At 45.5% G+C, this 15960-nt stretch overlaps 1 protein-coding gene across 2 annotated transcripts in view; it reads right to left on the reverse strand.

Annotated features, from left to right (window-relative positions):
- Positions 1–348: 348 nt before the first annotated feature.
- Positions 349–15960, reverse strand: part of STK26 (serine/threonine kinase 26) — a 51164-nt gene continuing 35552 nt past the window's right edge. The window contains exons 4-11 of one of the 2 annotated variants that reach the window (XM_075259444.1): positions 15514–15622; positions 15267–15424; positions 10884–11069; positions 9800–9942; positions 8207–8300; positions 7169–7231; positions 6102–6238; positions 349–5484 (exon numbers count right to left, since the gene is read on the reverse strand). In XM_075259444.1, the coding sequence (XP_075115545.1) occupies positions 5463–5484; positions 6102–6238; positions 7169–7231; positions 8207–8300; positions 9800–9942; positions 10884–11069; positions 15267–15424; positions 15514–15622 (912 nt within the window). In that variant the 3' untranslated portion in view covers positions 349–5462. Of the gene's footprint in view, positions 5485–6097; positions 6239–7168; positions 7232–8206; positions 8301–9799; positions 9943–10883; positions 11070–15266; positions 15425–15513; positions 15623–15960 lie in introns of those variants that run through there. The other variant, XM_075259445.1, reaches the window with a different exon arrangement.

Consider the following 15960-nt stretch of genomic DNA (forward strand, 5'->3'; position numbering starts at 1 on the left):
GCGCACGGACCCCATAGACTATAATGGGATCCATGTGCTGGCTGCACGCTGCCCACACGATCATGTGGACAGGAAAGTAGATTATGAAGTACTTTCCTGTCCTCATGTTCCCTGTGGAGATCTGGCTACAAGCACATGGACCCCATTATAGTCTATGGGGTCCGTGTGCTTGCATTGGCACACCGCTTGCAGTTGCGTTTGGAGGGGGGGTCCCTATGTGGAATACCAACACAGATGTGAACCAGACACCCCCACTCATATGTATATTGTACAAAAACCTGAAACAACCCCCCCACCATGTCTGAACGCAAGCCAATAAAACCATAACAAAACGACGACACGCGTGAGCAGAATTTAAATATTTATTCTTAAACCATTTAAAATCCCCTGAAATATTGAAATAAGCTTACTCTATTAACAGATTTACAAGAGTAATAACTACGAAGGATATATGGGTACCACGGTTTTGTTTTTTTTGTCCATTTTTTTCTTTTTTATTTCTATCTGTGAAGTTCTTATAAAGCTTTCTGATTGACCATATTTACAACTTTTACTGCTTATATATTTATAAAAATATTTTATTTTTTTTTTTAACGATAACATTGTTTTTCAAAAACTATTTTCAGACTCTCTCGAGATATAAATTTGAAGTGAGTTTAGTTAGAGAGCAAAAAAAAAAAAAAAAAAAAAAAAAAAAAAAAAAAGGAAATTAAAAAGTGAACTCAATCGTGTAGGCACCACTACAAAAAATGTCGCTCATTCCTTGGCATTAGCCAGTAAATATATGTTTTCAAGTGTCCCCTTAAAGCAGAAATTCGTGTTGGGGGAGGGGGGGGCATCTATCTACCCTGCAGTGGAAATAAGCATGCTGCAATTTGAAGCAATTTATCTATTATCTGGGGCTTCCAATTCTGTATCAAAGACCACCTGATCGACTGGGGTTGTGATACAAAAATCGTGCATGAGTAACTTAGCGCTGTTTTTGTGGGCTAGTCCCGAAATTTTTTTTTTTAAAAAAAACCCGGCGGCTACAGAATGCAACATCATTCCTCTAGGCCAGGGATAGGGAAACTTCAGATCTCCAGCTGCTGAAACTACAATTCCCAGCATGCTCCATTCACTTCCAAGGGGGTTCCATGAAAAGCAGAGCAAGTATGCATGCTGGGAGATGTAGTTTTGCAACAGCGTTCTGTACCCCCACTCTATGCATTGCTATAAATCAGGGGTAGGGAACGTACGACTCTCCAGCTGTTGCAAAACTACAACTCCCAGCATGCATACTCGCTCTGCAGTTCTTGGAATTCCCATGGAAGTGAATGCAGCATGCTGGGAGTTGTAGTTTCAGCATCTGGAGAGCCGAAGTTTCCCTACCCCTGCTATAAATGCACCCAAAGGTCTTCAGATCAGCGCTGCACATGGGCCTTTTGCAACCGGACCCAATATATATTATATATATATATATATATATATATATATATATATATATATATATATATATAAATAAATGTACAAGGCAACGGTCCCAGCACCTGATCAGAATAAGGCTTATGCTACATGGTTGAAAATGCAGGACAAGGCCGCATGGCGTCGTTGGCAAAAAAAACAAACAAAAAAAACAACTTTTGTGGCTATTAAGACATTGTGCTGCCAGTTCTTCACAGCAAACGCAGTATATCCGCTGTGGGCATCTATATAAAACAATTACTTGACACTGCAGCATGCTCATTTGCATCAGATACTGGCGGTCACATCCCCTTAAACAACCACTAAGTTCGTTATAAGATCCAAAAAAAAACAACCCAAAAACACTGCAATGGCAATTGGAATAAAATGTGTCGGTCGCGCACCGGTTACATTTTATAGATTTGGCAGGTGCGGGAGAGACTGGCCCATACACCACAGGAGGAGGTTTGTGCGGGGCCAACGTCTCTGGCACATGTGGGTATGAGCCCCGTCAACGAAAAATTTTTTTAAAAAAATCTGGGCTCAAATGATAAAACGCACACTAACGGATCATAATATTATAATATCGCCCGAACACGTATTATAATATTATAATGTCACCACCTTCAAGGAAACAGAAACGTTGAAGTACATGCGGAAGCAATATATATATATGTATATATGTACATGGGAACGTCCCATCGAGCAGTACCAGAAATATACTTCCATTTACAGTTCTGCCGGTAGTTTGGAAAGATTTTTTTTTTTTGTGTTTTTTTATTTTTCTAGTTTATACTGCCAACCATCAAGGTCTTCTTCCCTGGTCGTGTCTGAATCTTCTATAACTTAGTTACTTGTAGATTAATGGTAAATACAGAGATAAAACACACGTTCACAGGAGTATAAATACATCATGGTGCGGTTAGGCGTGAAAAGTCCGGAAAAAGAAAAGAAAAAAACAAAAAAAATAAAATAAAATAAAGACATGGGATATATTACATGGGAGATCTGATGTCCGGGGATGCTGGTGCAAACCATTGTCTCTGTACTTTGCCTGCGCAGGTGGAGCGGCCTTTAGGCTCCGTGTTTAAGTTACGTTGTATTTGACAAGTCTACTATGTAGCAGATACCGGGCCGGCGTCACATTGTTGCAATGCAAAGCGGGCGCCTTCTAGAAGCAAAGGCTTAAATAAGGTTAGACATACGCTGTCTAGAAACAAAAAGAATATACATATTGCTTTAATTCTCCTTGAAGAAAATAAAAGCTGCAGAAAAGGAGAGCGCGAGAATGTCAAGTCTGAGCCAAGGCGCTGCTTTGCCTGCCATACGGCCGCCATGTTGGTGCGGACAGCTGCCTCAAGGGTAAAGAGAACAAATGGGGGGTTATATATCGAAAGGGGGTGTACTGGGCTTTAAAGAGGTCACCTACCTATAGTCAAATGGAGGTACCCCCATAGGAATGGAGCAGGGGTCAAGCAGAACACTGCAGTGCTTTCGTTCTATGGGATTGCCAATCATCCTCCGTTTCTATAGAGGAGGCTGCCGTGCACATGCTTGGATATGGGACCCCCAAATCCGTGACCGAAAAACCGATCCATGACCTATCCAAACCTAGTACAACCCCTTTGACTGTCCACCATAAGCCTTCAAGGTCCATATCCCTTGCCCCAATTGGAAAGATTGGACCCGCTTCTTACTCAGCCGATGGATCTCCAACTTTCCTACGACCTCCTCGATCACATGGAACATTTAGGACATCTGGTGGACATAAGGGTTACATTACAGGATCACCCCCTACAAGAGGAGGGCGGAGGAGAGGACACAATCTTAAGCAGCAGATTCACACCCAGGTTTTAACCCTTTAAAAAAAAAAAAAAATTCCAGCAAGTAGAGAAAAACTAAGAGCAACCCTGGACACGCACAGCAGAGTCGCTTGGTTTCTGAAGTGCAGTGATATGTTTTTTTTCGGTTTCTAAAGAGTGTACCTGCATCGTGCACAGTGGAACCAGCCATTTTTAAAGTGAATATCTGCCCTTTAAATACCAATTTTATTTTTGCCTCAAAATTCGGTGCCCTGAAAGCTGCATAGGTTCAATAGGTCGCTGCCTGTATCTACCACTGGGGGGAGCTCTTCCTTACCCCCAGCTCTTTCCATCCTTCTACAGGTCCCTGTACTGACTCCAATATAATTGGGATTGTTTTCTCTAGCCCTCACCCTTCCCAATCAGTGCAGCTATTTTTGGTGACTGATATCCTAGACAGACCCACTAATGTCAAGTGGGAGCAGACACCTCCCAGTGGATAACAGAGGGTCTGACATATCAGGCACCAAAACTAACTGCATTGATTGTTTTCTCTAGCCCCCACCCTTCTCAAACAATCAATGCAGTTAGTTTTGGTGCCTGATATGTCAGATAGACCCTCTGTTATCCACTGGGAGATGTCTGCTCCCACCTGACATTAGTGGGTCCATCTAGGATATCGCTCACCAAAAATAGCTGCACTGATTGGGAAGGGTGGGGGCTAGAGAAAACAATCCCAATCAGTGCAGCTATTTTTGGCGACTGATATCCTAGATAGACCCACTAATGTCAAGTGGGAGCAGTCACCTCCCGGTTGATATCTTGCATATCAGGCACCAAAAATAACTGCATTGATTGTTTGGGAAGGGTGGGGGCTAGAGAACAAATTCCAACTGCAATGAAATCAGTGTAGGGGTCGGCTAGTAGAGGATGGAAAGAGCTTAAAGTCTTGGAGGTGTTGACAGGTCCTCCTTTAATACCCCCACACGCATTAAGCTCTTGTGCTCCCTCTAGTGGTGGCAGCAGTTAACCAGCATTTTTATAATCTACAGGGGATTTGGAGCTTTGTATCAGCACTAGAGATGAGCGAGTAGTATTTGATCAAATACCTCGCTCCCATAGGAATGCATGTAAGCGGCCAAACAACAAGGGGTTAAGCGCAGTGAATATTCGATGCACTTAACCCCTTGGTGTTCGGCCGCTTACATGCATTCCTATGGGGGCGAGGTATTTGATCTAATACTACTCGCTCATCTCTAATCAGCTCCAATATCTATAAAGACTTGTCAGATCACAGAATTTTGGATCCAAAAACGGCATTGTAAGGGAGAAGATTCACTATAAGCTAATGCCAATATTCATGGAAAAACAGCTTAACAATGACCTATGGACCGGCGATGTTACTGATGCACCAAGACCCAGGCTGAGCCCATGAGAACATCGCTGGTCTTCCACCATTTTTAGGGGTACACTAAGTGGCGCTTGTTCTGTTGACTATAGCGCAGACATGTGACCATGACACGGGGCTCTCCGGCCCGTTTTTGACGGCTCGGACTAGTGCTCGTTCACAGGCGCAACTGCGGTGCCGTAAAGCAAACTGCTGTGCAGCAGCTCCATTGTGCCTCCGTGAAACAGAACCGCTCCATTTCACATCACGTCGCCGCTTCTCATCCTTATACCTCATCAAGAGATGGCAAAAGTCAAGTCATATGCAAAACAAAAACAAAAAAAAAAAAAGACCAGTAGATTTCAGTGTACAGTGCAACACAACCACCACAAACATACTGTCGCCACTTGCACGGGTTACTAACTTAGCAACTGTTACCCAACAGCAAAAAAACAGCATATCAACATGGAATAGGATTCAACAGAGGAGCAAAGTAGTAAAAGTCTTCAGTCTTTACAAAATAATTTCCAAGAAAATATAAAAACCATTTACACCATCACAAAACAAAAATATATATATAACAAAAAAAAAAAAAAGAAAAAAAAAAAGGAGGAAAAAAAAATATATATGTATGGAGTTTCTTTGTTTTCCTTCCAAACTGTCGATCACGGTCATGGATGTGTTTTGCGAAGACCCAAAAGGCACAAGGAGCTGAAAATGCTAAGCACGGCCAGGCGTGAAGTACTTTTGGTGGGTGTCCCTCTCCCAAATTTTTTTTTTCTTTTTTTTTTTTTTTTTTTTACAGCGATGTCATGGTCATAATATGAAACTTAGGAGTCACTGACCGAAAACCTGGGGAAAAAAAAAAAAAAATAAAAAATAATTTGCAAGGATACAATGTATAACGTTACAAAAGTTCTAACGCGGAAATAATTCCACTTTCGTCCACTAGAGGGCGCCAGCTAACACAAACCTATGGCTATATACTGCACAACCTACGGCTGATAATATTAGCACAAACCCTATATATCGCCATAGTTGCTAGATATGGTGGAACGAACCCTTTAAAGCAGGGGTAGGGAACGTGCGGCTCTCCAGCTGTTGCAAAACTACAACTCCCAGCATGCATACTGGCTCTGCTGTTCTTGGAACTCCCATGGAAGTGAATGGAGCATGCTGGGAGTTGTAGTTTCACAGCAGCTGGAGAGCCGAAGGTTCCCTACTAGAGATGAGCGAGTACTGTTGGGATCAGCCGATCCAAACAGCACGCTCGCATAGAAATGAATGGACGTAGCCGGCACGTGGGGGGTTAAGCGGCCGGCCGCCGTCAAAGCGGAAGTACCAGGTGCATCCATTCATTTCTATGGAGCGTGCTGTTCGGATCGGCTGATCCGAACAGTACTCGCTCATCTCTATTCCCTACCCCTGATTTAAAGGGTCCTTGAATCCCCGCGCATTCTTATACTCACTTTTGGAATTTTTCCATCAGCTTCTTTACCATCTTGTCAGTAATTCCAGGATAAGCTGCTTCGGCCAGGTTCATACCCTTTTCAAGTTCTTCAATTGCATTTTTCCTCACGATGTTGTTCCTGTCTTGTTGTTTAAGCTGCAGAAGAGAAATTGGGATCAGCGGCTGCATTGTAATCCATTAGAGACCTGACACGGTCCCATTTTATCCCTCTGCATTGCTGCTTTTATAAAGGATTCCATTTTATTTCCAAGTAGCTTTAAGAGAACTTGTATTTTGTGGGTAGATGTGAGTTTTTGGGAGCCTTCACATGGAGTAAACGCGCGGGTTTTTTGCAAAATACATATGTAAAAATAAGACTCCCATTGACTTCAATGATATTTTTTACGCCTGTGGGAGTCTTATTTTTACATGTGTATTTTGCAAAAATACCCGCGTTTACTCCGTGTGAAGGCTCCCTTTAACAAGTCTTTATTAGATTTATGACTTTAAAACGAGACCAAGATCGCGGCTCTTACCCCTGCGGTTCTAGAGCTAAAGCAGTTGGAAGTGACTGCCATCTTTGCCGTCTCCTCCGGGGTTTGAGCAAAGTGTATTATAATTTACCCCGAACAGGGGACGCCCAGGGTTCAGTCGAGATAATATGTCTCTCTCTACTCCATGTTCACGTCAATGGGAGTTGCCCAACCACTGCACAGCGCCATCAGTTTCCAGCTCTGTATAGTAAGGGGTCAGAAGCAATCCCCAAACAGAACCGTGCGGGGGCTGGTTATAAGGTAACAACAGCGCATAAGGAAACTGGATCTCAAAGGCCACTGGCAACGATCAACAGGATATTGGGAATGAGGAGAAGTTGTGCTGACCCCCTGACCAATTCTTTAGACGCGACTAGAAGGGTCAATATTTTAGCAGCGCCCGTCTTGATACAAAGAAGAGTCTGGGCAGGGCGCTGGCACATCCATGTAGATAAACCGTTCCTTTCCGCAAGAGGCTAAAAAAGTAATGTCCGACCGTGGGGTCACAACTGGAAATATTCGCTATAACACATAAGACTCCAAGGAACCGTACCTCAGCAAACACGGGGGCTATTACTGCCGATATAGAGCTCAGCGTTTTCACAAGATCTTGATCCTGAAACAGAGACCATGAAATAAGAAGAGTCACACAAAGATATATTACTGGACAATACAAATACGACACATTACAGGTGCGAGGAGATCATACAGGCAATTCACTATGGCAGAGCGGCTGCTGAACACGGTGCAGATCAGATCACACCAGGCAATGCCACAAATCCTGCACTTCTTGCTCACTAGGCCATGCCTTGATATTTGAACCATATAATATACAAAGAATTGCTTGATACTGCACATTGCAGATAGGATGACAAAGCTACTGTGCAAAATATCCCAGTACAAATTGCCATCCTAATATGTTGCACTGTATTGTATTTTATATCCACAAGGATATCAAAAGAATACCCTGTCCGGTCCTTTCTCCCATCCAATAGGACAAGAGGTTTGCAGATGCGCTACTGCACGCATGCAATGGTACCTGCCCCAGCACCTGTCCTGTCCAGCAGCACCTCTGCATGCCCAATGTTAGGCTCGGGTCACATCTGCGTTTCGGTCATTCCGTTCCCCTCTCTGCATTTTTCGTGCGGAAAGCACACGGACCCCATTATAGTCTATGGAGTCTGCAGGTTTACATAGGTAACCACTTTTTCTAGGCGGATTAGGTTTCTGTTCTGAAGGTTCCCCCAAGTGGACTCCCCGAATGGAAACCCATGTGCAGATGTGAACTGGGCTCTTTGTGTTCCAAACAGCAAGTAAAAATCAAAAACTCCTTATTCCAAAAGTATCACAAACGGAATTACCAATGGAGTCATAGAGTTTGTGACCTCCTGACGGGTTTTTGGCTACTAAGCCCTCACTCAGTTAAGACTTATTGCAATAAGGGAATCAAACCACAAAAAAAGCAAGAAGAAAAAAAAAAAAAATTCCCCAAACTTTCCCAGTTCTCCTCGCTAAAGCCTTTTCCAGGGCAAAACAAACATCCCCGCACAAACAGGACAAACCTCACATATAAATATTGCACGGCACTCACTGTTCCGTTCTGTAATTTCTTTGCATCCGGCTTCTTCCGCACTGTGGTGAAGTTCCATTCAGGATGTGTGTTGTTCTCCTTATTACTGGGCTCCCTGTGACGAGAAGGTCCGTACTTAGAGGCTCGGTTCCTTACAAACAGTTCTACATAATAATCCGCTTTACAGTTTCACCACGACCCTTCCAGGACGAGGACACTGATGAGTAATTGTCATCAGGCCCAATACTCGGCGCCCCCCATAGGTCAGCCGCGGAGTCTGGATGTGAGCTGTGACCCCCTCACTGCACAAGTGCTGAATGTTGAGTGAGAAATCGGGGGCACCTTTATAGACTAAACTAGTCTAACTTTACACCACCTATTAGATGAATTACTTGGGGCTAGCTTTACTCTAGTTATCCAGGCTCCCGCAGCACAGGTGAAATTGGGGAAGGAAGGAGCGGGTGCAATGCCGTTCGGATCACATGGCCTGGGGGCTGTTACATGGACTGGACTCCTAAGTCCATCAGCAGCGATACCCGGGACCAGGTAAGTAAGTTACACCTCCCCAGACAATCCTTTAAACCAATGTTCATAACATCACCCTTCAGGGAAGAGGAAGCACTGCTTGCTTGTGTGTAACCTCTCCATAAAGCTGATCAGCAAGGGTGCCAGGTGTCCGTACCCAAGACCAAGTGAACATTATCATAAAATACAGGCTCATCTGCTGGCCTGGCAAGTACTGAACAAAAATTATAAATAGGCGGAAAGTATAGGAATGGGAAAACATAAGGCCAATCACAGAGGGAAGCTACCGCGCCACTAGGTAGCACAAGAGAGGCAGGCGTCTCATTCTAGGAAGAAAGCTGATCAGCAGAGCAAACGGTGTCTGGGCAATTTACCCCCATACACACAGGAGCCATCTTGGCTAGTGTCCTGGCCTGAAACCAGATAAGAGACTGGGACTCTCTGCTTCTATAACGGTAGAGGTTCCTGTGTCCTTGTGGCTCCACTGTCCACAGGCAGGAACTCCAAGGACCAGATCACTATGATGCAAGGAGTCCCAATCATCCGGCCCACATACCCCAGTGTTTGACTCCCTAAAACCCTATCCGTCTCCACTTAAGTGTCCAGTACATCCCATGCCAGCCATGTGTTACACCCCACCTCCCGACCTATCCCGTGCCAGCCATGTGTTACACCCCACCTCCCGACCTATCCCGTGCCAGCCATGTGTTACACCCCACCTCCCGACCTATCCCGTGCCAGCCATGTGTTACACCCCACCTCCCGACCTATCCCGTGCCAGCCATGTGTTACACCCCACCTCCCGACCTATCCCGTGCCAGCCATGTGTTACACCCCACCTCCCGACCTATCCCGTGCCAGCCATGTGTTACACCCCACCTCCCGACCTATCCCGTGCCAGCCATGTGTTACACCCCACCTCCCGACCTATCCCGTGCCAGCCATGTGTTACACCCCACCTCCCGACCTATCCCGTGCCAGCCATGTGTTACACCCCACCTCCCGACCTATCCCGTGCACCCCAATACTTTGCAGCACATCTATTTTAATCCACCCACGAATCCCACAATCCAGGACGTGACTACTTACGTATCAGAGTCATCAGATTCGGAGTCGCTGTGCCCCTCGGCCTTCCACCGTTTATACCTGTCAATCAGCTCTGTTAGGTAAGATGTCCGCTTGGCATTTTTCACAATAAACTTGTGCTTGAGAAGTTCTTTGGCTGTAGGTCGCTAGAAAACATAAGGTGTTAGGTTACCTTTGCGCAATTCACAGGCTGGGGATTAATATCGTTATATAAAGGAGGGTGTGAGACCGAAGACACAAACCATACAGACCTCAGACATTAGCAAACTGTGGGCTTAGATAAAATGCACCAGCTTTAGAAGGAAACCTTACCCTTAGAAGGGGTCACGAAGATATGATCAGTGGGGGTCCAACAGCCGGGACCCTAACAGATTAGCTGTTACAAGAAATGTTTTGCTTGAGTGCTGCATCCCTGGGCTGCGCTTGGTGCTGAATGGGGCCGAACCACAAACTGCCCACGTGACGGCAATGGCTTGCAAAGCAGAGCGGACGATCTCCTGAGCAGCTGATCTATGGAGGTCCCGGTTATGTAACCCTTACCAATCAGATACTGATGAACTATCCCAAGGATCATCCATATGTAACTTCCAGAAAACCCCTTTAAACTGATCAAAATCATTGGAAATAACAATAAACATAAGGTGTATGTTCACACGGCAGAAAATGTTTTCCGCCATGCAAACTTCCATGTGGAACATTGATCCCGATTAGGCCCGAATGAATGGGCCAACACAGGAGTGTCGTGAGCCGCGGAATCCGCAGCAAGATCTCGCTTACTTTTTCCGCTACTAGCTAGCGGCCGGCAACCATTGAAGTCAATAGGAGCCATTTTTGCAGGGTGGATTCGACGTCAAAATCCGCCTGCAACAAAACTCTGTGTTAACATGCCCTACGGTTTGCCACATATGCTAAATTTCAGCTCATTTAGTATATAGGTCACAAGCTGTGGGTACAGCCTTGGATCTACGCAGACGTACGATTTATACGATGTAATAAAACACTAAAGAAATCAGAAAACAAAAATGAATCGATTATTGGCCTAAATGTGTACAAGCACCGATTCCGCACGACTGTAAATAATACTTACAAAGGAGGGGTCTTTGTTTAAACAGGCGTCCACGAACTCTTTGAAAGGTTTGCTGAAGTCTCCTGTTAATGTGGGGGGGTTATTTTTAGGGATGAGAAATAGGACCCTCATCGGATGCATGTCAGAGTTGGGGGGTTCTCCTTTAGCTAATTCAATGGCGGTGATTCCCAAAGACCAAATGTCGGCCTGAAATGCAAAGACAAGAGAAAGTAAAGTTTAGATAAAATATAATATAGAACATGCACACACCAATGTATACGAGCGCCCATGACCTAAGCTCTAAAGTCAGGGGTCAACAACCTGCAGCGATACAAACTGTGCAACTACAACTTCCAACATTGTCCAGGTCGCCGCAGCAATGCTGGAAGTTATGGTGCAGGGGTAGGGAACGTACGGCTCTCCAGCTGTTGCAAAACTACAACTCCCAGCATGCATACTTGCTCTGCTGTTCTCAGAACTCCCATGGAAGTGAATGGAGCATGCTGGGAGTTGTAGTTTTACAACAGCTGGAGAGCCGAAGGTTCCCTATCCCTGCTATAGTGGATGCCGCAGGTGAGTGACCTTTAGACTAAGTCCATGAGACCTCAGCATTCGTGTTCTTCATCTGGACATCACCTGCCTAGAATGAAGCGGTCCTGGAGATCTTTCCTATCAGTTTCCTATTGTGTCCAGGTAAAGATCATCATGGCAGATCATGTATTATGTTGCAACTTTCTAAATAATTGGCACAGATTTGCATCAAAGATGTTGGAAATACTATTCCACATGTGACAGTATCCTACTGGGGTTGATTGGAATCGGAAAGGTTGGGATTCCGATCGGCGATTGAGTAAATTTCACAATTGCGATTCTGATCCCGATCTTTTCAGGCAGGATCGAGATAGGAGGTTATTTCCCACAATGCTTGGCTACTGGCCAATCATTGTGGGAAAAGCTTAGCACCCATAGGAATGAATGGAAGCGGCCAACCGCTTAACCCCCCGCCGTGCCGACTGCGTCCATTCATTCCTATGGATTTACCGCAGCCTGTCACTCTTCCGCTTCGTCCCTGATTTACCGTATACTCAGCTGAATATATGGTAGAACAGGGACGAAGCAGAAGAGTGGCAGGCTGCGGTAAATCACGGTGTGCGGCGCTGCTGTGAGGACGATGAGGCAAGTTCACGAGTCGATAGATACTACTGAACAATAACGTGTCTATCTATAGATACTACTGTACACTGACTTGTCTATCTACTAGACAAGTCAATGTACAGTAATATCTATCTACTCGTGAACGTCGCTCAACTTACCTGCACAGAAGTGCTGCCGCTGCCCTCTGCTGGTCCGGTCCTCTCTCCTTCACATGCCTTCAGAGCGCCCTGCGCCACCCCGCCTCCCTAGACTAGTATTATAGAGATGCTGGGAGAAGGCGGGGCTTGTGGCTTAGGAGAGTGTGGGCGGGTACTGGGAGGGGAGACGTGAGTGATGCACTCACATCTCCCCGCCCACACTCCCCTATGCCACAACAAGCCCCGCCTACTCCCATCATCTCTAACACTAGCCTAGGGAGGTGGCGGTGCTCTGAAGGCCTGTGAAGGAGAGACCAGGACAGGACCGGACCAAGAAGAACTGGGAGCGGCAGCGGATCTGTGCAGGTAAGCTGACACCGGTGGGGATTTTTTTTTTTTTTAAATTACTACACAAACAATTTTTGGACTCCATGCTGTGTAGTGAATAGGATAGTTTTTAAAATCCGATCTTCGATTATTAAAAAAAAAAAAAAAAAAAAAAAAAATCCCACTGACTTGCATTGGGATCGGAATTGAATGGAAAACGATCCTGAAATTTCAAGACTGGCTCAACCCTATATCCTAATACTTATAATACCGTCATGAATACAGATAATGTAGGCTAATTCTGCCAAATTTTGAACCCTTCATTCGCACCCTCAATGTTGTGTCCCAAGTTACACAACCAGTGGGGATCATTTGCTGCTGTTGCATTACTACAACTCCTATCATGTCCGGCAATGTCCTGTTAAGCGAGTTGTAACTCTACAGTCACAGTTCGAGGACCCGGGCACTTGTACAATAGCAAGGGCAATACACCAGATATAAGGTCCCTATAGAGGTTGCGTCTTCCGATTGCTTTCTGTTCCTGATCCTTGTAGACACAGCTCACCTAATACTTGCATTTACCTTTTCGTTGTGTGTTTCTATCACCTGCTGAGTTCTTTATTGCCTTGGGACAAAACACAACGCTGCGCTCTAGATATAAAAGATATAAAATCCAGCCAGCGCAGCAGAACGCTGTATTACCACAATGCTAGGCAAAGAAAAAAAAGAAAGGCTGCATGAAAAAGCACAGCGGGAAGCCAGAAAGCAAAATCACTCTATTAAAGCAACTAGAACTTGTTTCCTTGCATAAAAAGGGATTTTACAACAATTCACTTTAGAAAGTATTTGTCGCCTCTGCTGACCTGCTTTATTAGCCATGAAATAATTCTGAGGCGTCTCCTCATCACGCTGTAGTACGCGGGGGCCGAGTCCCTGCACATTCCTACACTGTCCAGGCAGGGTGGACTGAATGTGCAAGGACTCGCACCTCTGAAAAACGGAATGATAACTATCAATGTATTCCTACAATAATAGGATCAAGCACAACACAGAGCTAAAGGAGCTGTCGGGGTGGTAATTTACTTACCTTCTCCTGGGGATTGCTGATGATGGCCCCAGGGTTTGCAGCGACGTCACGACCCCCGGCAAAGGAGGTTGCAACACACCCCAATCTCACAGGTAACTACTATAGTTAGCACAGGTAAAGTGCTATGGGGGCAAATTCTCGTTACGTGATCTGGGGGTTGTGCTGTCCCTGGAATGCCTTAGGCCAGGGGTAGGGAACGTACAGCTCTCCAGCTGTTGCAAAACTACAACTCCCAGCATGCATACTGGCTCTGCTGTTCTGGGAACTCCCATGGAAGTGAATGGAGCATGCTGGGAGTTGTAGTTTCACAGCAGCTGGAGAGCCAAAGGTTCCCTACCCCTTGCCTAAGACTATCAACAGCCAAGTAACTATCTACTCCATCCAAAACCCTGTATCTACAAAAACAGATGCCCCTCTAAAGGAACACTCCAACTATGCTGAATGACAAACCCTAAAATAAAAGCTGTGTCACACATGCAGGTACCATCCATAAGGCATACAATGATTTGGGGAATCGGCACCGTATCTGACACCACTGGGACATCACATAGGGACACCGCACAACCAAGAGCAAAGCAACTGGGGACGTCACACACCAATTATTACAGGGCCAAGTGTAGAATTCCCAGAGTCCAAAGGGAAACATCCGATGCTTGGAGCAAACTTACTGCGTCTTGCTGAAGGGTCCAGTGGATTTCTCCTGTTTAATTTGTCTAAGTGCAACTTCACACAGGGTTTTTTGGACCGGAACCTGAGGCCAAAATACGGGTAGCTGCCGGTGCAGTTTTATTTGCATCCGGTTGTGCACTCTGCTCCGGATTAGGCCCAAATGAATGGGGCTAGTCAGAAGGAGGGAGTATCTTCAGGCGGATGTCGCAAGGTGAATGAGAATGAGCATCTCGCTTCTTTTTCCAGGAGCCGAAACAAACCAGTTCCCGTTGATTTCAATGGGAGCCATCTTTTCGGTCAGGATTTTGAGGCGGATACAACCTCAAAATCCTGACCGAAAACCCCAGTGTGAACTTACCCTTCTAGTGTTGCTTTGGATTAGGATCTACTAGCCAAGAGGGTGGTAACACGTCACGGCCTATAGTACACAAAGACCCCAACCCCAAATAAATCACAGTGTTACCACCCACTTGACTACTCATCTGCATCAATAATAAAAGACCTTCTATCTTTGGAATGGATGAACGGATTTGTAAGAACAAAATGAACAGGGCGCAAGTGCCTTTTAGATAATAGGTTAGTGAGAGACCCACAATACTGTCATGTCAGGGCCCCGGTTCCCAAATCAGACACTAGTGTGACAAGGTAGCATGCATGCTTCCATCTTTCCAGAAACCATCTCTCTAGTCACAGGGGTGGGAATAGGATTCAGAGGACGGCTGCTCTCAATTTCTACTGCCCTTGAGACACAAAAGGAAGTCACCTGTAAGGAAATATTTGGATAAAGGGGATCAGATAAGCAGTTGCTGCAAAATCCCAGGGGGAAAAAACCCAAAGTATTCTCTAGAGACGTAAGATACTGTAAGAATGAGGAGAGGTCAAACCCCAGGCAAAAGCACATAACTCAGCATTTACCTGGAAGGAAAACCTTAGAAAATAAAGATTACACATCAGAAACCTGAACAAACCTCAGTCCATTTCCTTCATACCAATGGAAGGAGGGAAGAGTCGATGACAAATGTCTCTCACCTTGGAGTCATAAGCAGACTGCTGGATAACTTCAGGTGCCATCCAGAACGGAGTCCCTACGAATGTATTTCTTTTAATCTGCGTATCGGTCAGCTGTCCGGCCACCCCAAAGTCAGCCAGCTTGACGTCGCCTTGTTCTGAGAGCAGGACATTGGCAGCTGTAAGACACGAGACGACATGACGTGATGGAACGCGGCCCGGTGGCAGCCAGGGGGTAACGCATCATAAAGTACCGAAGACAACTAACCTTTGATGTCCCTGTGAATTTTATTCTCCGAGTGCAGATAATCGAGACCTTTCAGGATTTCTTTCAACATGGTCGCAATCTGGAACTCATCAAAAGGTCCCACCCGCAGCTAGAAGAGAAAAAATAAGAGAGTCAAGGTTTTGTGTAATAAAGTGAGTTGTACTCTCTCAGGTATAAGACAGTTTACATAGAGTACATCGCCAGGTTATAGGTGCCCTAGAGGGTATCATAAGAGAGTGATCGAGACCAGGGTTCTAGCACGGTCACTTTCTATCCAGTGTTGGACTGAAGCTCCTTGGCCCACCTCTAACACTCTTCAGATTTGGGAGTCTTGTGTTAGAACAAGGTTGCGTGGTTTTATAGTCCACCAGAGTCCTGGCCACTGGGGCCCCTGGAGGATCCTCTGGTACTCTGGTGGACCAGTCGGACACTGGGTTTAGCCTAAAG

The sequence above is a fragment of the Leptodactylus fuscus genome, chromosome 11 (assembly GCF_031893055.1).
Source record: "Leptodactylus fuscus isolate aLepFus1 chromosome 11, aLepFus1.hap2, whole genome shotgun sequence".
NCBI lineage: Eukaryota > Metazoa > Chordata > Amphibia > Anura > Leptodactylidae > Leptodactylus > Leptodactylus fuscus.